We start from the raw sequence: 21,630 nt of genomic DNA on the forward strand, positions 1-21,630 counted from the left end.
TAATCACTTAATCATCAAACAACTTAAGCAATTTCATGTAATGTTACATTTACCTCAGGAAAGCCATTCAATATTCATAGCTTGTTAGTCAGCAAGTTAGTATATTGAATAAACTATTTTCACTTATGGTTAATTTTGGTTTCAGTGTTTCAGTTAAAAAATCAAGTGCATCTGTGCATCTTTTTTTGTTTGTTTTGACAGCAGATGCTGATGCCGATATTTTGGAAAGCAGGGAGCCGATATAATTATTATTATTTTTTATTCATATTTATGAAATTTTAAATCATTTGCCACTGGATAAAAAAATAATAATTGTAAAATAAACATACTTATTCTTTAGATGACCAAGTATTTTTCAAAAATAAATTCATATTTAACCAAAACATAATTAAAAAGGAAGTAAACATTGTAACCAACAGGGCACTCAGTATTCTGCAAAGTTTGTGTGCATTGGGAATCATTATATTTTTCAAATAAAGCCAGGGTAACACTCATTTACAGCAAACAGAGAAAATGGCATAAATATGACAGTGGGTAAATACATAAAGCGCAGCATAATTTGAAATCACAAGTTTAAAGTATTAAATTCAAATGGACCGACCATCACACAGAGAACACGCGATTGTGCTGTATAAAAATGCACACTTCAAGGTCTCACAGCTGGATTCAACTAAGTTTGCAAAAATAAAAGTCCTGCCTCAAACACCGGCCAAGCAGAAAAACTTATCAATGTCGATATTTGAAAAATGCCTAATATCGGCCGATATATCGGCTTTGGCTATACATTGGTCGACCACTATTTAGTAGGGCTTGAAACAGCACCTTTTATTTTGAAAGAGTATATGCCCTTCAATAAAGCAAGCACAATCAAATTGTTTCCACTATAAAGGTCTCATCAGTGCATCAGACAGAAAGAGAACAGAACAAACTCTGAATGTTGACCTCAGACAGCTGGTGAGCACCTGAGCCTGAGGCACTCACCGCATCTACACGCAGAGGGAAGGTCAGCTGTCTCTCTCTCTCTCTCTCTCTCTCTTTAACACACACACAAACACACACACATGCACCTATATCAAGACTACAGTTAAAGGACTAGTTCAATGACAGAATGAAAATGGTGCACCCATAGCGTTTTTTTTTTGTTCAACAAAAGAAAGAAACTCATGCAGGTTTGGAACAAGTTGAGGGTGAGTAAATGATGACAAATTCCATTCTGGAAGTGAACTACTCCTTTAAAAACAGGTGAACAGATTTAAAAGGCTGAACAGAGAGACAAGCAGAGGGAGTGTGTGTGTACCTGGTTTGTTCTCAGAGTGGAACTCTGTCTGCCTGTTTGACTCCAGACTAGCTGTGATGGTCTCACACACACACACACACACACAAACAGAAACATAAACACGCATGAGATGATGAGATAAAAATGAGACAAAAAAGCATAATATGCACACAAACACAAAAAAAATGTTGGATGAAAACACACACACGCACGCACGAACACACACACACACACACAAAATGAGGCAATGTAATAAATAATGAAATGTAATACATAAAGAACAAACATCACTGCAAACACACGCAGCACCACTCTACACACAAACAGGGAATTACACACACGTCCCCCCAACTAGAATATATGGGTAACACTATTAAGTTCCCATTAGTTAACATTAGTTTATAGATTAACTAACTAACATTAATATATAAGCTACTATAATACATTTATTGTTTGTTGTCAGTTCTTTTTTAATTTTAGCTAATAAAAGTACAACTGTTCATTGTTAGGTCATGTTAGCTCATGTCCCTCAACACAATAGCCGCATTTCCACTGTCGGGCCAGTGCGAGCCAGGGCTTAAAGCGGGCCGGGCGGGGCTCAAAGCCCCGGGCCAGTAGCACCGAGGCCAGAATAGCGCAGGGTTTCCACAGTGGAGCTTGAAGCACTGCTGCACGTAACTAAAACACGCCCTTTACACGCCTCTCATGAACAACGTCATGCAACCTCAAAATTTCACCATCAAAGAGAAGTTATCAGAAAACTAAGATCTAAGTCACTGGAACATGTGCGATCACAAAACGAACATGATAAAAGCGGCCGTTTGTTTGAATGCTTTGTTATATATTCAAATTCAAAAGCATCTATGTTTTAACTATAGAATAAGTGATGCATTGATCATATTGATTTAATTTATTAGGACTCAAAATTAATCACACATAAATACACTTATTTCTATTTTATTTATTTATTTTTAACGCTAATGAAAATAGCCTGCTTATTCAGTCGAGTCTGTTTCTGTTAATTAGCCACAGTAGCTGTCATATTTAGAATGAATGATAATATCTCTATTTTTATAAAAGCTCTCGAACAAAAAACATTATTAGGCTATATTCTTTTATGATAGGCAACGTGAGAAAAACTCTCGAGACGAGGCTTGTGACAGATAATATAAGTTACTTAATAAATACACGATTGTGATAGAGAATAAGGAGCTGACGTCTGATTTCTTCAAGCGGTCATATTTTACCATATTTACTATGGTAACATGTTTAGCGTGCATATCTTTTTCATCGCTTATAAATATTTCTGCCTTGTATGGTGATTATAATACACATTGGATCAAGTTATTTCAAACACTCGCTGCTGACTGAAAGTGAGTTTTGAGCTCGACTTATTTAAAAAAAAAGTGTTTAATGCTGGTGTTAAAGCTGTTATCTTTCTGAAATGATCCTCAGCGCAGACTCTCTATTTTTATAAAAGCTTCCAAACAAAAATCATTAGGCCTATTATATTTTGATGATATGCAACGTGGAGCTAAACTCAAGCAACGAGACGACAGATAAAATGTTACTTAATAAATACACAATTGTAATAGAGAATAAGAAGCTGACGTCTGATTTATCCAAGCGGTCATATTTACCATGTTTACTATGGTAACGTTAATGTTTAGCGTGCATAGTCTTTTACATCACTTATAAATATTTCTGCCTTGTTTAGTGATTATAATCCACATCGGATCAAGTTATTTCAAAAACTTGCTGCTAACTAAGAGTGAGTTTTGAGCTCAACTTATTTTAAAACGTCTTTAATGCTGGTGTTTAAGCTGTTATCTTTCTGAAATGATCCACGCTGACGCTCTCTAGACATGGAGAAACTCCGCCTTTGTTCATAACTCCTCCTCTAGCCCCAGCTGGCCCGCTTTGGCCCAAGGTTTTCGTCAGGCCAAAAAAACCTGGCCGTTGGCCCTTAGGAAGCCCCGGTGAGGCACGATCAAGCCCCGGAAGTGACAGTGGAAACGCGACTGGCCCTGGCATGCACTAGCACGCCGGTCTTAGCTCGATAGTGGAAACACGGCTAATGATGCAGATTAGGGGTGGCTGATATTGCAAAAATACCTTATCAAGATTTCTTTCAGGAAAATCACAATAAATGAATTTTATCTTTTTATATAAAAAAGATAAGTTCATTCACAATTAAAAATCGTAATATTGTACACCCCAATATACATATTGTTTTTGTTTTTATAATATACTAGTAAATGTTGCAATTAACATTAACATTAAGATAAATGCTAAAAAGTAATCTGTTAGTTAATGTTAACTAATGTAGTTAACAAACTGAACCCTATTGTAATATATATGGTAGTCTTTTGTAATCTAATCACTGGACTTTTATGTGCTTCCTGATAAAACACTAGAAGTCCATCATTCCTATCTCATTTCCTGTTCCTGTGTGGAGGAAGTGCTTCTGAGCTCTTACTCACAGCTCTCAGGCTGTGCTGTTTCCATGATAATGTTACTATGTTTACAAGCCTCAGTCTGAGGTGGTGCTTGATTGTCAGTCAAGGTCGGTGGGTCAGAATCTGTGACCTTTACATCCTCTGACCCTGTTGCCTTGAGAGCAGCTGACAGGAGATGAAATCTGATTATGAACTGAGACCCCAGAGACCGTTTTCAAGACGTTTAAACAAAAAAATCAATGGAAGCAAAAACAGCACTTGAATGAACATAGAAACTGTAAAATATAAAATAAATGCTACTAAACTTTTGACAAAGGCTGTTACGTATATATTGTGGACTTTTTTTTCGGGTCACAACATCAACAAACTCCTCTGGCAAGGCAGAAGACTCACCTGGAGTGATTTCAGGTGGCCGCTTGGGTCTGACGATAAGTTTGGCTCCACCCCCAAACACGGCTGCCCACATGCGGTTGTTGAGGGGATGAGCAGCCAGCCGGAAAAGCTCGTTTCCAGAATGTGTGCCAAGACCATGAATCAGCAGACTGAGATAAACAGCCACCACTGCCTCACACAACATGACGTTCAGACGAATCTGATCATCACCCTGAGCACACGCCAGCAGACTGATCAGAGACGACACACCTGAGACAGAGAAAACATACACAATGAGCCTCCATCCAATCATTTCTTCTATAAATGAATTCTCTCTACTATCAGTCTATCCATCAAGTCATCTATACAACATATCTTTTATTCATTCATTCTGTCGTACATCAGTCTATTCATCCATCCATCCATCCATCCGTCAACCCATCCATCATATCCTCTACATCTATTCATCAGTCCATCTGTAACTACGTCCACCTATCTTATTTTCAATCCATCCAATTTCTCCTCCGTTTACCTGTCCATCCATCCATCCACCCATCCACCCATCCAATCTCAATCATCTTTCTATCCTTCAGTCCATTCATCTATTAATCCATCCATCATCTCCTTTAAACATTCACTGTTGCTCCAGAAGGAAACACGATGCATTAAGAGCCAGGGGGTGAAAACAGGATGATGTCTCCCAAATTTTTCTTATTTTGTAGAAATAGCATTTTTCCCCCATTTAGTAATGCCCTTGGGAAGCAACAGAAGATACGTGCATGTTTCAATCTTTTGTGATCTTTCTGACTGATCTTCCATCCATCCATCCATCCATCCATCATTATCCTATTCCATGGAGTCTGATCTGATATGTGTTACCTGGCCACTGTGCAGGGGCAGTGGTGGGCGTTGCATGTTCCTCGATGCTCTCGGTGCGAAGTCTACGCCTGTCGCTCAGTAACAGCCCCTGATAGACCATCCCTGTGAACTGACTGGTCTCCGACTGACTACTAATCACACACACAAGAAAAGGTGGGCATGAGTCAGTGACTGTGTGTATATGTTAGAATTAACAGAATGGTATGCTGCTTAGATTGTCTGACAGTAGTTAGAACAATTATCAGTAGTGGCATGTTTGTACCTGTAGCTGTGGCTGTCACACAGAGATTGGTAGATACAAGCTGATAGAGAAGCAGCGAGTGTGTGTAAAGCATTCACCTGAAATACACATGCACATATTAGCAGAAGCACGCAGAAGCGCACACACACAAAAACACTCACGTGCGAGGTCACCCGGCATTTCTCACCCGGTCATCCAGTATGTCGGGGTGTGGTGGAGCCTCCATCTGGACAGTGGTGTAGAGGACATCATGTATGTGGTTTCTGAGATGCAGGACTGGATTGGCGATGACAGTCTTGGTGGGGGCGATGCTGGCCGACAGCAGGGGCAGAGTGGTGGGGAGGGGGAGTGGTGATTGAAGCTGCTTCACTGTCATTTCCTGAGGACACACAATCAACAAATAACATGAGAACACACTCAACCAACCAACTGTTTGCATGAGAGTAGGGGTGTGACGGTTAGTATATAACCGTGAGACCGACGGTTACAGTTGAACACCGTCATCAGAACTCTATAACCGCCAAAACCGTGTCATTAAAATATTTTTTACAAACATTTTTTATCAAAAATTATTTTCATTTTTTAGATAGGATCATAAGATGCGCAATATATCGGGAGACATGGTTTTTACCACTTAATGAAGTTTTGTAAATCGTCAGACATGATATTTACCACTTCATTAAATTTTGCTTTGTAGAAAACCTTTCTTAAAAACGAATTTCGTTTTGTACAAATTTTATCTTAATTTTAATAAATGTTTCATCAACCAATTGCATGTATTTTAATAAATAAAAAGCAAGTAAAGCAGACAATGATAACCGTGACATGGAAGCACCAGCACGCCGCGTTCACTTGCACTGCACTGTGACCTAGAGCACATCTCATCGTAAATGAAACTCAGCGCAGGCCTATGCCTCATACTTTAGCATTATATCTTTGCTGCATCCTTTCTAGAAATTTGCTCTATGATTTCCATGAAGCAAAAAACGAGGACGGAATCTCGAAATCCAGTCATGAAAATGAAACTTGCATTTTAATATGGACAGTCATGGAATTTGCCAAAGTTAGCATAAAATAATCAAATCAAATCTCCATATGGGCCAGTATCTGTAAATGTTAAGCCGCAAAAGTTGTTTGAAATATGAATCCGTGTTCTGCGCGTCTCTGTGTGAATTAATGAATGGCAGAGATGTGCGGGTTTGTTTACTACATAGACTGAAGCGCATGACGCTTGCATTAATTTCAGCATCTGAGCTTCAGAGTTCTCTCCCCTTCAAGCGATCTGAACTTTTCAGCTCATCTCAATGGACACACAGCACACCTGTATTTGATGCTCTGTTAACTCTTTGTGAAGGCGCATGACTCACCGTCACTTTACTGATAGCGCTGTTTCTCACACATGCAAAGAGAGAGAGAGAGCGAGAGTCTTACCACGCTTAAACAACACCTTATATGTAAACTATTCTTTGTTGCCTTCTCCTATCAAAATAATGGATTTAATTTAGAATTATTCTTATTCATTTTCGAACAATCAGAAGACATACCAGTTTCTCCGGTAGTGGGCGGAGCTAATGGGCAAATGGCAATGGCTTTTTTTTGCGGCTCGCATCAGCAAAGCATTGCATCGCCATAGACCCCAAAACAATCAGCGGATGGCGGGCGGGTGCGGCTTTGAAATTTGATCAAAAAACGTTGGCGCGGATGATGAGTTTTGTGACAGATCTCCTTAATAAACGTAGGTCTGAAATCTCTGCTAGAGGTGGGCAGATCGATACTAATATCGATAATATCGATACCAACGTTGGTATCGGTATTGATCGATACCAACGGGAAAATATCGATACTTAAGTTTCAGTTTCTCTCGTTTTCCGACCTGGCCGTGTTTGTCAAAATGCTGCTACTGTCACAGAGCAGAGCAAGCTCTCAAGAGTGCTGCTCGTGCTCGACACTGCTCTCCGCCCCCTCTCCTGTGTTGTACCGTCACGTGACTCACCACTAGCGCAACCACCAGCAGTCAGACGCGCGCACCGCTCAGCCGCGCATTTCTAACAGCAGTCAGTCAGAGGCGGAGAGAAAGAGGAGCGTTGTATGGCTGTATTTTCAGGCCGATCTACCCTTTTTGTGTTAGCTGTGAAAGTGATACTAGTTTCTATATTTAAACTACACATAGATGTGCACCAGACTTAATTATTTTTAGTATTTATTATTTTATCAATAGCTGATTCTCCAAGAGCAGTGGATATTACAAGGCGCCTATCAGAAATGATTGTGAAGGACCTGCAGCCTCTTTCCATAGTGGAAGATGTCGGCTTCAGGAATTTTGTACAAGGAGAATTTGTTTTACATTGTGAAGTAAAACTTTGTGACTTTGTTTTAGAAAAAAAAAATCCTGAAAAGAAGTGCACTAAAGAGGAGAATTTTTTTTTATTAACATGCTACTTGAAAAGAGAATTTGTTTTTACATTTTTTTTTTATATTTGTGAAGTAATAATTTTGTAACTTAGTTTTTTTAAATAAAACAGAAGTAACCAAAAGTTGTTTCTGAACAAAAGCTTTTGTAGTACTGATTAATAACCCAAAATGCAAATCACAAAAACAATTAAAAGTCATGAAAATTCATTTAGATTTAGGTTGAAGACGCATCCACCTTAATTATTAAAAAGTATTGGTATTGGTATCGGTATCGGCGATACTGGCCCTGTATTTACTTGGTATCGGATCGATACCAAATCTAGCGGTATCGCACACCTCTAATCTCTGCCCCTTTACCGATCAGAGCGCGCGCTGACATGGAGTTAACCCGCTATCTCCAAGAACAACCAATTGAATTGGACCCCCCCCCCCCCCCCCGACGGTTATGTTATGAACCGTCACATTTGACTCACGTCATAACCGTCATCACCAATTCTGAAACCGGCACACCCCTACATGAGAGCACAATATAAATCAATCAACGCGTTGAACCATCATGTGAGGACATACTTGCTGTGATTCCTGCAGCAGAAAGAGTAACTCCATCCTGACAGAAGTCACTCCTCCACCCTTGGCTCCATGCAGACTGCAGTAACTGAGGAAGACTCTGAGCAGAGCCTGATTCTCTCTCAGCCAGGATTTCCTCCGCTCTGCATGCAGCTGCTTGGCCTGCAGACGCCGTCGCTCCATCTGATGACGTTCGTATGCACCTGCTTCACCACGGATCTGTGAGTCTTCCAGATCCAGAGATCCATCATCTCCCCATTTCTCCAGCTGACCTGCAGCCGCTTTCCCCTCAAACTGAAATACACACACACACACAAACAGAATATCTAGAACAGATCAGGAATGGCCAATATATAACATGTTTTTTAAGTGTTGGATAATATTTTGCTGGAAATGTACAACTAATCAACACCATGGATTTTGCAATCATTTTAATATGACTCTTGGGACACTAGTTTTTCTCTTCCTTGCATATTTTAATTGTGTCTTGGAGTTCAAATATGAACCATTTAATTCATTTTCATAATTCAGTTCTTTTGAACTGTCCATTACAGTGAATCGCTCACAACACGATTCATCACTCACAGACTTCTTTGTGTGGTATTTTGCATTATTGAAATGATTAGTGCACACTGTTTACTACTACATATTGTTACCTTGCATATAAATTAAATAAATAGAATTGCTTTTGTTTTGTTCATTTAGTGATTTTAAATTATCTTTCTACTGTGTTTTAGATTTTACATTTAACATTGTCTTCAACTGCTGTTCCTCTGAAAAAAAAAAAAGTTCTTTCAATGTTGTGATGAAATTGAAGTAGACTTGTTATCACTGGAAAGTGCAGTTACTATATTTTCAATAAACATTGAAACATTACATCATGATATTTAGCCCCCAAAATGGAATTTTACAAAAGCAACCCTGCCAAAAAACTTATATTTTAACTCCAGGAAGAAATTTTTATCGAGGAACCTCCTGGAAACATGATTGGGTAGTTTTGGACTAGTTTTGAGAAACAACTGGGCAGGATTTGTTGTGAAAACCTGGCAACCCTGATCTGAACGCACGTGCTGGAGATATACTTCTAATTACAGGAGCGTCTTTACTGATGAGATGCGCATGAAAAATCTCATTAGATTTTTTGCATACCCCTAGTCAAAATGTGGAACACTACAGAGATTGACCATCTCATGGCAGTAAGTAGTTCTTATACAGTACAGCACATAGTATAGTGGTTTATCAAAATCCTAATCAAAGGTTCATTCTGAGATTGAAATCTTGCAATGAGATGGTGAGCATATACCTTATAGTTGCAGATGTAGTGCATGGCCTCGATTTCCTTCTCCAGCCAGTTGTAGAGCTGAAATCGCAGTTTGCCACCATCCACTTCATATCCTGTTGCCAGCGTCCGCAGCTCAGTCATGAGGATCTTCAAACAGGCTCGGAACTTCAGCTGTTCGGCGATCACATCCACCTCTGACTCACCCTTTGAGCCTTCATGCTGCATGGCTGCTGATTTAGATGGCTTTTTGGCCTCCTCATCCTCCACCTCTGGTTTCTTCATGGTCAGCCCACCCTCTTCATCTTCATCTTCTTCCTTATCATAACCCCAATCCAACTGTAGACCCTCATCCTCCATTTTAACCATTGGTTGACTCCAGTCCAACCCGGCAGAGGACTCTGCTCCCCAGGCGAGATCTGAAGCCTTTCCACCATTCTCCTTTGGCTGGGGGGCACTGACATTGGCCACAGATGAGCCCTTACTCAGAGAAGATGCTTTCTTAGTGACTTTAGGGATTTTGGATAAGACCTCAAGGGCCAGGAGAGGGCAGCCCACCTTAAAGTGAGCGTTAGCGGTGGTGAAGAAGAGTTTCCGCTCTATCAAGTTTATTTCATCTGCGCAGTTACGTTCTGATGTTATACCAACTGCAACCCCAGATGCTTCGGGCTTGGCAAAATGTCGTCTAATAATCAGAGGGTGTGCACGCAAGTAGTTATAGAAACTAAAGACAACAGGATTGCAAGATTTCACCAGAACATCTGTAAAAAAAGAGAGAAACGTTCCGTCTCAAACACTGTTACTAAAATTATTTGTTACAAATTTCCTCACTAGTTGATTGTAGTATTTTAAGCATTCATCAGTAGCTATCATATTGCTGGTTTATTAAAGCAATAAAATCAGTTGTTGTAATGCAGTGACTCTTTACCAGGGTTCTTATCATCCTCTTTGTAAATCTGCTCCAGCAGTGTGTCCAGGGCTCTGGTGTAGTCCTTCATGATCCAGTATGCAATGCTCCTCAGGAATGGGTCAGGGTGCAGTTTGGTACAGGAGAAGCCACTTCCATCTCTGTTGCAGCCAAGTACCTTCTGGTACAGGATACCCTGACAGGTGGAGGAACTCTCATAATCAGCCTCGTAAAGACGAGCGACAATCATCGCAAGCTGGATGTCCTCCATTTTCTCCAGACAAACCTACCAGAGAGACAGACCAGCTTGTCAAGAACATACATCGGTCACAGGGCTGTCAATAGATTAAACATTTTAATCAGATTAAATCACATTTAATCACACAATTAATTTACTATATCCAGCAAAGATTGAAGGGTGATTCAACAACAAAGAGCTTGTTTACATTTTTGTGCCGCAGTATTTTAAGTTGTTAAGGATTGTAAAATTAATTGCACGTGCTAATACATCAACACTGACAGCCCTAATTTCACTCGAAAATAAAGATAGCTGAAAAACAATAAAGCCTAATTATATTTTAATTTTATTACATTGTGACATTGTCATTACAAAAAAAAAAGAAAGAAAAAATCTAATATTATTTAAAATTGTAAACCATTTATACATTATTGTATATGATATACTGCCTTTATACGGATTTAAACAGAATTACTGTATTTTTCAACTCTGAAACATCACTGTATAGCGGAAATCTAACGAGAATCACCATAAAATTATAATATAAATAATGACAATTCTTTAAAAACGTAATGCTATACTACCGAAAACATGGAACATCATAAAAATAAATATACATTTTACCTTTTTAAACGATATCAGGCTTTTTATTTATTTATTCATTTTATTTATTTATTTTTGTGAACAACTATATTTGACTTTTCTATCGATTAAAAAAAAAATTAACTAAAAGCAGAAGCAAAGCTCATTTATATTCCTAATATAGCTCAACACATCTAATTTTGACAACCTATATACTGACGTAATCTCTCATGAGTGCTGTTATCACTGTGCTTTGACTGTGTGCTGTCAGACATCCAGCCCAAGGTAAATTACAGCTGTTATGTTTAGACTAAAATGAACCGCTCAGGGCTGTTATATCACACTCCACACTCCACTCCAGGAAATCAACAACAGACACTTTCTATATTCTCCTGGGAATTAATTTCAGCATAGTTAAAATAGGATAGTGCAGACCTCAATGGCGTCTTTCAGGGAGCCAGCGAGCAGGAAAAATGCAGCTGACTGTTCAAAGCGCTGTTTGCCCAGGAGAGAGAAGGCGTTCTTTAAAGCCGCCTTCCTCCAGCGGTCCTCACTGAAGTTATGGCTGAAAAACTGGGTCATCTTCTCATCATGCTGAGACCTACACAGAAATCAATACATTATTAAACAAGCGGAAAGCCAACAGCAACACAGCATCAAAAGAATAGCACACTGCATGAGAGATGCAGCTTTAAGAAGGTAACACTGTCTCTATGAATAAGAGTCAGAGAGTTTTGAAGTACCTAAAGAGACCCCAGAGAACAGCCTTCTTCTTCATGGCCAGATAGAACAGAGCTGCATCCAGCGGATCATTATGCCTCTGAAATGCTGCTTTGGCTACCTAATGCAAAGGCAGAGGCAGAGATGTATTTTTATTTATGAACTGTAATATCACCATTGCCATACAGTATGTACTCAAAGACCTGTTTACACCAAAGAAGATAATTATAAAGATCACTATAATTATAATTTTCTTTAGCATCTACATTAATGGAAGACCAGTTTTGGTTTATTCTAAATGCCACTTAATGTCCAAGCTCTTTAAATCAGGATGAACTCTGATTGGCTGTCATTGTTTTTATCATTTATCAGCTGGATAAAATCGTTCTGACAGTGATTCCAACATTCATTCTGAGCTGTTATTGTTATAGTTCAGGTGCATTCTTTTAAACTTAGAATGATTTTTAAGACTATATTGATACGTCCTTGGTGTGAACGGGTCTAATATTAACTGAATTAAAAAACAAACAAATCAAAATAAATAAATAAGATGAACTAATATTACACTACATTTCAAATGAAGTGAAACTGTATAGAAATTCATTGAACTAAATTAAAGTCAACTGAAGTTAACTCAAATTAAATGAATTAAACCGAACTGAAAGTGAACTTGAAATGGAGCAGAAACTGAACCGAGTACAAACTGAATTAAATTTAAACAAACTAAACTGCACACAAGTAAAATCGTAGTGAATTAGAAATGAATTTAATTTAGTCAAAGTGAAACAGAAAATGAAAAAGATCAACAGACTTTAAATATTTTGAAGGAAGGAATCAAAATAATTAAACAATGGTTACTGAAATTCTCCTTCTGATATTACTATCAGCCAATAATTTTCCTTTATTATCTTTATGGTACACTACTGGTTAATAGCAGTGGTTCCTAACCTAAAATATTATGGCTGTCCCATAAAAAAAAGAAAAAGAAAAAAAGAGTGAGAATCAGATGTGCTTGATTTGAGAGATATTCAAAATGTGTATGGGTGGGCGACCTTGAAGAACAGGATTGGAAATTAATGGTTTCTTATTTGTTAACAACACTATGTGTGCGCAAGTATGTTTTAGTGGTCTCACCTTCTCCACCATTCGCCTCAGTGTGTTAATGTTTCTGACCCACCAACCGGCGCCCACTGCCCTGAGCTCAGACCACTGTGGATCTCCTCTCTGCATGGCAGGAATCATGTTCAGCATCTCCTCCTCAGCTTCTGAGTGGAACGCCCACGCAAAGTGACATGTGGACACACCTGGACACACAAACACAGTATAAAGGCAGATTCACACCAAGACCAGAGATATACATGAGGCTTTCAATCCTTAATAACAAGTGAATGCAGAACTTACGGCAACTAAGCAAAAAAATAAAACCAATCTAGATTTAATACACACACACTTTTTCTTTTTTTTTTCTCCACATTAATTTTTAATGCTGGGCCCTTTACTGGTGTTGGAAAAGCTTTAGCCCCCTCTTGTATGAGGGAACCATATACCACTTTGTGTGCAGATGGGAGTGTGACGTGTATGTGTGTATGTAAGTGAGTGTGTTACCCTGATGCAGTAGCTGCATCCTGTAGAGTGGGGGTAGGGATGTCAGCAGACAGGTATGTAACCTCATGGCCAGCAGGTAACGTAGACCACACTCATCTAGAGCATCTCCACCTGCAGAAACACACATTTACCACACCATAATCCTTAAAAAATATAGCATTTTTTACTTCTGATTCTTTATCTACAAAGCAATTACACTGCATCAGTTTCGCAAAGCATGATATGAGATCATCACTCTTAAGATATATGGATCTGTCATCAAAGAGTTTTAATGCTCAGAGCACACAATCCTGAACATAATCCAAACCACAATCTGCATCACCACTGCATCAAGAGACTAAAATAAACATTTTAACAGTACCAAAAAATCCACCACATCAAAACTCAAGAGACTAATTAAAAACTTCCTCTACTGTGAAATTGCGGATTGAACTTTGAAATTCATCAGCAATCTAATGTTAGGTGAATTAGAGCTACAGTATAAACTCTTGCATGCCGTATGATTTATCCTACTGTCCCTGAACCTTTCTCCTTGCATCCTGGCTCTAGCAAGCTAAATATTTATACCAAGGTTATTCCAAAAAAAATATTTATTATGGTTCTCTCTTTGTGTACTTGGTTAACCCTACTGACATACTTGACATTTAGCCAACACAACAAGTATATCACATTCAAAAGATACTCGTTAATATTATCAGAGACAAATCATTTTACTTCAACTCAGTATTGTCAAAAGTATCGATGTCAGTGCCAGTCGGTCTTGAAATGTAAAAAAATATGATGATACCATTATATTCCGCTATCATTTTGAGCGTCGCTGAGCAGGCCATCTGTGTAAGTGCTCAGTGAAGAGCCTGAAACGATGATCAGTGTAGCCAATCACAGATATATCGGTTGCACTTTATTTCACAGTACGTGTACTAACATGTACTTATAGTGTACTTACAGTGTATTTATCTAAGAAAGTTCTGGTAACACATGGGGTAGGGTTAGGTTTAGGGTTGGGTTCAGGGTTAGTACCTACTTATTACAGTTATTGTAATTACTATAATAAGTACATAGTATGTACACGAGGAACAGGACTGCAAAATAAAGTGCTACCGATATATCTGTTGAGTGGGCAAACACAATGGCCAATCAGAGGTGTTTAAGAATCCACACAACAAGAGCTAGGATTGTCCATCCCACTAACAAATGCTACTTCGGTCTCTTTCTTTTTCTTGAAAATATTTGCATTTATTTAAAGAGACAACTATAAGAAACTCAATCGCTTGTTGTTTTCTTGAAAAGTGTAAAGACTATGGTTTTGTAAAACCAGAAAAACAATGCTTCGTTTGAGCATCCAGATTAGCCCCAATACTGCAACACTGGCTCAACCTATGACTTTGATCTATTTGTTTGACCAATGAGAAATGGGGGGGGGGGGGGTGTTTGAAAAACCTGTACAATTATTATTTTCATTATTTTTGAAAATTTGGTAACCCTTGTGGTGCAAAATTACATCAGTATTAAAGTTGGTACAAAAAGTAAACTCACCAGTGTACTGTTTATCTGTGGGTCCTGCTACTTCTGCACTAGTAGTCGCCACGGTATCAGCAAGAGCCACGAGGAACATCTGCTCAAGGCGTGTGAGACCTGGCAGGCTGGAGTGCATAAGATGTGAAGACAGCACTTGTGCGTGTTCAGGGCCAAAGTACGTGGGGCCGTACTGTGATAGGTTAATCACACGAGTCTTCTTCTCTGGTTTCTCTGCAGCAAAGTTCACAAAATCATCAGTGGTAACAGTCTGCACCTGAAACAGATCAGAGTACTGATCCTCTGACTGTTTTTGTGTCTCACGCTCTGCCCCTTTTCCCACTTCCTCTCCCATCTTGTAAGAGGTGTCCTGGTCTGCAGAAAGCAGTGCGTATAGTGGAAGTGGGGGAATGGAGCTGATTTCGGTGTAATCTCGCCCACCATCACGGCCAGCAACAATAATGTCTTTTGCCGTGCTACCAGTCACGCTGATGGTTCGGGATAGATGCCTCCTGGCACCACCCTCACCTGCTTCCACATCCCTCACCACTGCAACTTCTCCAGCAATGCACTTGACCAGGTGTGCCAAAATGGCCTTAGCACGACGTACCCTTCCGAGGTCCATAAGCTCTAGCAACTGGGTTGGATGGTATTGCGGAAGAGTGGGTGACAATGAATGGGCAGCCTCAAACAAGCCGCCATCTTGAATCACTGCTGGGGGGCGGAATGCATCATCAATTCCTGCACTACCCTCGAAAACGCTCTTAGATCGCGCTCTGCCCTCATTTGAAACCGATATAGTGCGACCTCCAATGCCCTCTGGAGATGAGATGCTGTTGTTGTCTGAGTTGCCCGGTTTTTCATCCTGCCTCCACTGCGCATAAACCTGCATCTCGCAATCCATGCCTACCACCAGGATGCCATCGCGCACCCAGGATAGGGACACCGGCAGGGATGGGGTACCATCCACAGAAGAGACAAGGTTCACAGACCTCAGAAGCACCCAACGAGAGCGAATTCCCTGCTTTATACTGCCCCCTAGAGGCAAGGTGACTGCCATGCCATCCTTCACTCCTGTCTGCTCTGTGACAACCCCTGAGATACGTCCATACATAAGGATATTGGATCCAACCCCAACAGTCAGGATGTGCGACCCATCTTCTTTTGACAGCCAGTCCAGGTGCACAAAGTGTTTGATATTAGGGCTGTCTTTGGTTACAAACAGATCTGACTTGCTATAGACAACCAAATTGCTATCAACACTAACACGTGGATCTAGCGTTTTCACAGGTTTGCTAAAATCATCAAGGTGAATCGTCTGTTCCAGGACCCACTCTGAGCCACCCGTCGACTCGCACTCGTAGATGGATACAAGCATGGAGAAGTCCTGAGGCATGCTACCCTCGTTCTCAGGCAACATCTGTTTGAATGACACCGCAAGTCTTCCCGTGTAGGAGCAGCTGACTGCAACGGGTCGGCCCGCAACACACAAAGAGCTGTCGATGTCTTCTTCCTCTTTCAAGAGACTCCATTGCTCCCACTGATATGAACGTGTCTCTTCGGGGTGTGGCACTGATGATTCCATGTCCACCCTACAGTGCCAGAACCTGACACGTCCATCAGAACAGGTGGTCACAATCAGGTACGGAGCCAAACACACAGGGTAGATAGACGAGGAGCTCAAGTGACCTTTGAAAAGAACACCCAATATTTTTATCACCTACATGATGCTATAACAGCAGAACACAATTGACAAACACAAACCATCCCCTTACACACCCACAAATGGCTTATTATGACATTTTTATATGACCATTAAGACAGAGACTATGACTAGGATGCTAGTCAAATTACAAACAAATTATTAGGGTCCATGTGAATACAGCTATAGTTACAAATGCTTTAATTATAGATAGGGTACTTTTTCATTTTGGACGATATAGTTTATAGTCCTATCGTCCTATCTTCAGCCTGTAAGATTGCAGATACATGACATTATCATGGTAATTCACTGAATTATTTACTTAGTTTCATAGCCGGAGAGTGAACAAACTCCAGTATACAGCTAAAAGCAGCCTAATTTTACTATAATCTATTAACTACGCATTATATGTTTTTAGTCAAGTTTAAGTTGAGTTTATGATGAGAAAATTTCACGAGAGGGCAGAATTCAGTCAGCAAGCTCATGCACCGAACAACAAAACTCTGGTGTTTATTTGTATGCGATGACTTGTCTGAACGCCTCTGATTGGCCATTGATTTCATAAACTCAACAAAATTATGTGATTGGTTATAACTCGCAACACTGTAAAAACTTGTAAAAAGTAAGAAAAAAATAAGCCCTAATATTAATTATATAATAATACTAGCCTGATATCGTCAAAGGCATCAGCCATAGGTGATTTCTCTGTCTATCACCGATATATGATACGATCGTCTATCGGCTAACTTTATTACTTTTCACTTTATTTCAATATTTTTATTATTTTTATTTTATTATCATAAAATGTGAGTAGAGTATTTATACAATGGCATCAGTAAACTGAAATCTTGGTGCACATTATTACATCTTGTAACCATAAGCCAAACCCTAATCATAACCCTAACCATATAGTAAGAATATGTAGTTAATTTATATTACTCAGTACTTAAATGCACACACACATACAGATATATATATATATATATATATATATATATATATATATATATATATATATATATATATATATATATATATACAGACACTGAACAAAAGTATTAAATGCAACACTGTTTTTGCTCCCATTTTTCATGAGCTTAACTCAAAGATCTAAGACTTTTTCTATGTACACAAAAGGCCTGTTTTCTCAAATATTGTTCATAAATCTGTTTAAATCTGTGTTAGTGAGCACTTCTCCTTTGCAGAGATAATCAATCCACCTCACAGGTGTGGCATTATCAAGACGCTGGTTGGACAGCATGATTTTTGCACAGGTGTGCCTTAAGCTAGCCACAATAAAAGGCCACACTAAAATGTGCAGTTTTATCACACAGCACAATGCCACAGATGTCGCAAGTTTTGAGGGAGCGTGCAATTGGCATGCTGACTGCAGGAGTGTCCACCAGAGCTTTTGCCCATGTACTGAATGTTAATTTCTCTACCATAAGCCATCTTCAAAAGCGTTTCAGAGAATATGGCAGTACATCCAACCGGCCTCACAACCGCAGACCTTGTGTAACCACACCAGCCCAGGACCTCCACATCCAGCATCCACCTCCAAGATCATCTGAGACCAGATACCCGGACAGCTGCGGCAACAATCGGTTTGCATAACCAAATAATTTCTGCACAAACTGTCAGAAACCATGTCAGGGAAGCTCATCTGCATGCATGTTTCCTCATTGGGGTCTCGACTTGACTGCAGATCATCGTTGTTACCGACTTGAGTGGGCAAATGCTCACATTCGATGGTGTCTGGCACTTTGGGGGGTTTTCACTATACAGGGCAGATGGCAGACAGTGTGTATGGCCTCATGTGGGTGAGCGGTTTGCTGATGTCAACGTTGTGGATTGAGTGGCCCATGGTGGTGGTGGGGTTATGGTATGGGCAGGTGTATGTTATGGACAACGAACACAGGTACATTTTATTGATGGCATTTTGAATGCACAGAGATATGAGATCCTGAGGCCCATTGTTGTGCCATTCATCCACGACCATCACCTCATGTTGCAGCATGATAATGCACGGCCCCATGTTGCAAGGATCTGTACACAATTCCTGGAAGCTGAAAACAACCCAGTCCTTGCACGGCCAGCATACTCACCAGACAGGTCACCCATTGAGCATGTTTGGGATGCTCTGGATCGGTGTATATGACCTGATCAACCTGATCAACTCTATTGCACTGCGTGAGGTAAATGGTGGTAACACCAGATACTGACTGGTTTTCGGACCCACTGGACCCCCCAATACAGTAAAACTGCACATTTAAGAGTGGCCTTTTATTGTGGCCAGCCTAAGGCAAACAAACCGGTGCAATAATCATGCTGCCTAATCAGCATCTTGATAATGCCACACCTGTGAGGTGGATGGATTATTTCGGCAAAGGGGAAGTGCTCACTAAAACAGATTTAGACAGATTTCTGAACAATATTTGAGAGAAACAGGCCTTTTGTGTACATAGAAAATTCTTAGATCTTTGAGTTCATCTCATAAAAAATGGGGGCAAAAACAAAAGTGTTGCGTTTATAATTTTGTTCAGTGTATACACATATATACGTACACACACACAAATATATGATCATACCGGCAGAGGGCGTAGCTCTGATTAGCTCCACCCCTGGTGGAAGGTCTAGCCGCTGACTGTAGACCAGTTTAGAGCTCAGGATGAGTTTGCTGGCTGACTGCAGGTTGGCAGAAGAGGAGGAACGAGGCAGCTGACTATGAGCTGGAGTGGTGTCAGGAGATGAGTCACCATAGTTCTGACTCAAAGGAACCGTCAGCTGGTTCTGGAACACATGGTCATTTACTGGCTCTTCTGCAAAGATGAGAAAGACAGTAAAATGTAACCGTAATCAATCATGACATTAATTATCTTGAATGCATTTCAGACAAAGATAGAGGGAGATAGAAACAGAGATCATCAAAAAATATAGACAGACAGTACAATACACAGTGCAGATGTACATTATTGATGCACAACGGGTAAATTAGGGCATCATTTCCTTCTAAATTATTTCCATCTCTGAAAAATAAATGAGTCATTAGAGGAAGTATCTGCTTTCCATTCATGAGACTCCCCTCGTGAGACAATTTCCTCTCATAAGCTGTCTGCAGACAGCTGTGTCATCATTTCATAAATAACCCACATCATACGCACCCACACATGCCTGAACCGAGCGCAGATGAAGATGCCACATCTGTAATACTGAGTTCTGATTTGCATCCTTCTCGATCACCACCAGGTAGAACTTTTCTGAGAAAGGAGGGGGCTGGTACTCTAGAGACAAAGATAACCCAAAAGTAATGTTCTGCAAACACTGTTTAAACCATAATTAGAAAGAAAAGGTTTTTGTACCTTCTGCAGCGGGAACATTAATACTGCTGAAATCTGGTATGTCATCATGCGGTTTGTAGCCTAAAATAAAATCCTCCTGAAATACGTGGAGCAGCTGTGTGTTTGAGCCACACTGAGAGACACAAAAATGCATGCAGTATTACACACAACATATTATTTTCAAATCGCAACATATTTGATTAACAGACTATGTTATCTGCATCTGCACATAAACAGATGTAGAACCCACCTGGTTTGTAATGACATCCAGCTCTATGATGCAGCCAGGTCGGGCAGTGGACTGCTGACTCACAATGTTGAATACTTCACCCACCAGTTTCTAAATTATAAAAGCAACCATCAGAGATCAGCTATATCAATTATGTTTACCCTACATTTATCGGCAGACAAGGACATTATTTTGATCAAATCTACTCGTAGAGGCTCTTACAGAGGTCTCTGGGTCGGAGAGTTCATCCAGTAGTTTGCGGGCATCCACCACAGCCTGATACAGACGCAGGTTTTTACCATCAGACGCCACAAAGCACGCACTTGCAGAGTTACAGTATGATCCTGACAAAAACACAAATATTTTGTTACTAATAACAAAGTCCCTTTAAGGAAAATCATTTCACTTTGCCGCCATATTTGAAAGGCCTCTTGGGCATGGAAGTGCAATTTCCATCTCCTTTAATGGAGAAACATCAAATTTCCCAAAATTGTTCCCCAAGCATACAATTAAATTTAATATCTGAAATCACCAATGAAATCTGACAGGTTTCCAATAGCTCAAATGGCATCAAAAAAACAAACAAAACGTATTATTCAGACTAAAGCAGCTAGTGCGCATGAGAAGTCCTAAGCGCATGTCTCAGAATGCTGGCTGTTTCTATAGCAACAGGGACTTCTAACAGCAGCTGCAGGGATGCGAGGACTTTACCAAGTAGCTGTTTTACTCAGAAGGCGAGGCTTTGCTCAATAGAGCGACATATTAAGTGTTTACTTATTGAGCATTTTTCCCACATTCAAAACTATACAAGTGACACGTCTTGGGTATTCTGTAGTCTATAGCCTTATTTGTATGGTAATTATTTCTAATGTGGACAATAGTAATAATTTACGAAAAATCAAAAATGAAAAAGGAACTCCAAGGCACTCTCAATTGCAATAGTTAAAAAGCCTTTATTATTATGGCTTGGTCACATTAACCTTCTAAAAAACTCCAACGCGTTTCGGCTACATACCTTCTTCTGGGAGTTAACTCCCAAAAGAAGACATGAAGCCGAAACGCGTTGGAGTTTTTTAGAAGGTTAATGTGACCAAGAGAGTGCCTTGGAGTTCCTTTTTCATTTTTGGCATCTAGTTTTCCATCCAAAGAGCACCTCTATTTTAACCAATTTTGGAGTCCAGGAAGCACTCCTTTACCATTCTTTTTTCATTGAAGTAATAATTTACGATAATAAAAGTACATTTGCATGGCACCTCTGTGACAGAACTTATGCATTCCAATGTTGATTTATTCACAGTCGAGGATTAAT

At 39.8% G+C, this 21,630-nt stretch overlaps 1 protein-coding gene across 5 annotated transcripts in view; it reads right to left on the minus strand.

Moving 5' to 3' along the window:
• Positions 1-21,630, minus strand: part of LOC127934320 (dmX-like protein 2) — a 68,062-nt gene that overhangs the window by 14,878 nt on the left and 31,554 nt on the right. For 3 of the 5 annotated variants that reach the window (XM_052531623.1, XM_052531621.1, XM_052531620.1), the window contains exons 13-29: positions 20,544-20,665; positions 20,343-20,432; positions 20,114-20,225; positions 19,916-20,035; positions 19,343-19,573; positions 15,074-16,741; positions 13,538-13,648; positions 13,067-13,236; positions 11,956-12,053; positions 11,648-11,813; positions 10,414-10,678; positions 9,510-10,246; positions 8,210-8,500; positions 5,415-5,606; positions 5,249-5,325; positions 4,987-5,117; positions 4,129-4,377 (exon numbers count right to left, since the gene is read on the minus strand). In XM_052531623.1, coding sequence (XP_052387583.1) covers positions 4,129-4,377; positions 4,987-5,117; positions 5,249-5,325; positions 5,415-5,606; positions 8,210-8,500; positions 9,510-10,246; positions 10,414-10,678; positions 11,648-11,813; positions 11,956-12,053; positions 13,067-13,236; positions 13,538-13,648; positions 15,074-16,741; positions 19,343-19,573; positions 19,916-20,035; positions 20,114-20,225; positions 20,343-20,432; positions 20,544-20,665 — 4,830 coding nt within the window. Of the gene's footprint in view, positions 1-1,297; positions 1,349-4,128; positions 4,378-4,986; positions 5,118-5,248; positions 5,326-5,414; positions 5,607-8,209; positions 8,501-9,509; positions 10,247-10,413; positions 10,679-11,647; positions 11,814-11,955; positions 12,054-13,066; positions 13,237-13,537; positions 13,649-15,073; positions 16,742-19,342; positions 19,574-19,915; positions 20,036-20,113; positions 20,226-20,342; positions 20,433-20,543; positions 20,666-21,630 lie in introns of all 5 variants that reach the window. The other 2 variants (XM_052531619.1, XM_052531622.1) reach the window with 1 other exon arrangement.

The sequence above is a fragment of the Carassius gibelio genome, chromosome A18 (genome assembly GCF_023724105.1).
Source record: "Carassius gibelio isolate Cgi1373 ecotype wild population from Czech Republic chromosome A18, carGib1.2-hapl.c, whole genome shotgun sequence".
Lineage (NCBI taxonomy): Eukaryota > Metazoa > Chordata > Actinopteri > Cypriniformes > Cyprinidae > Carassius > Carassius gibelio.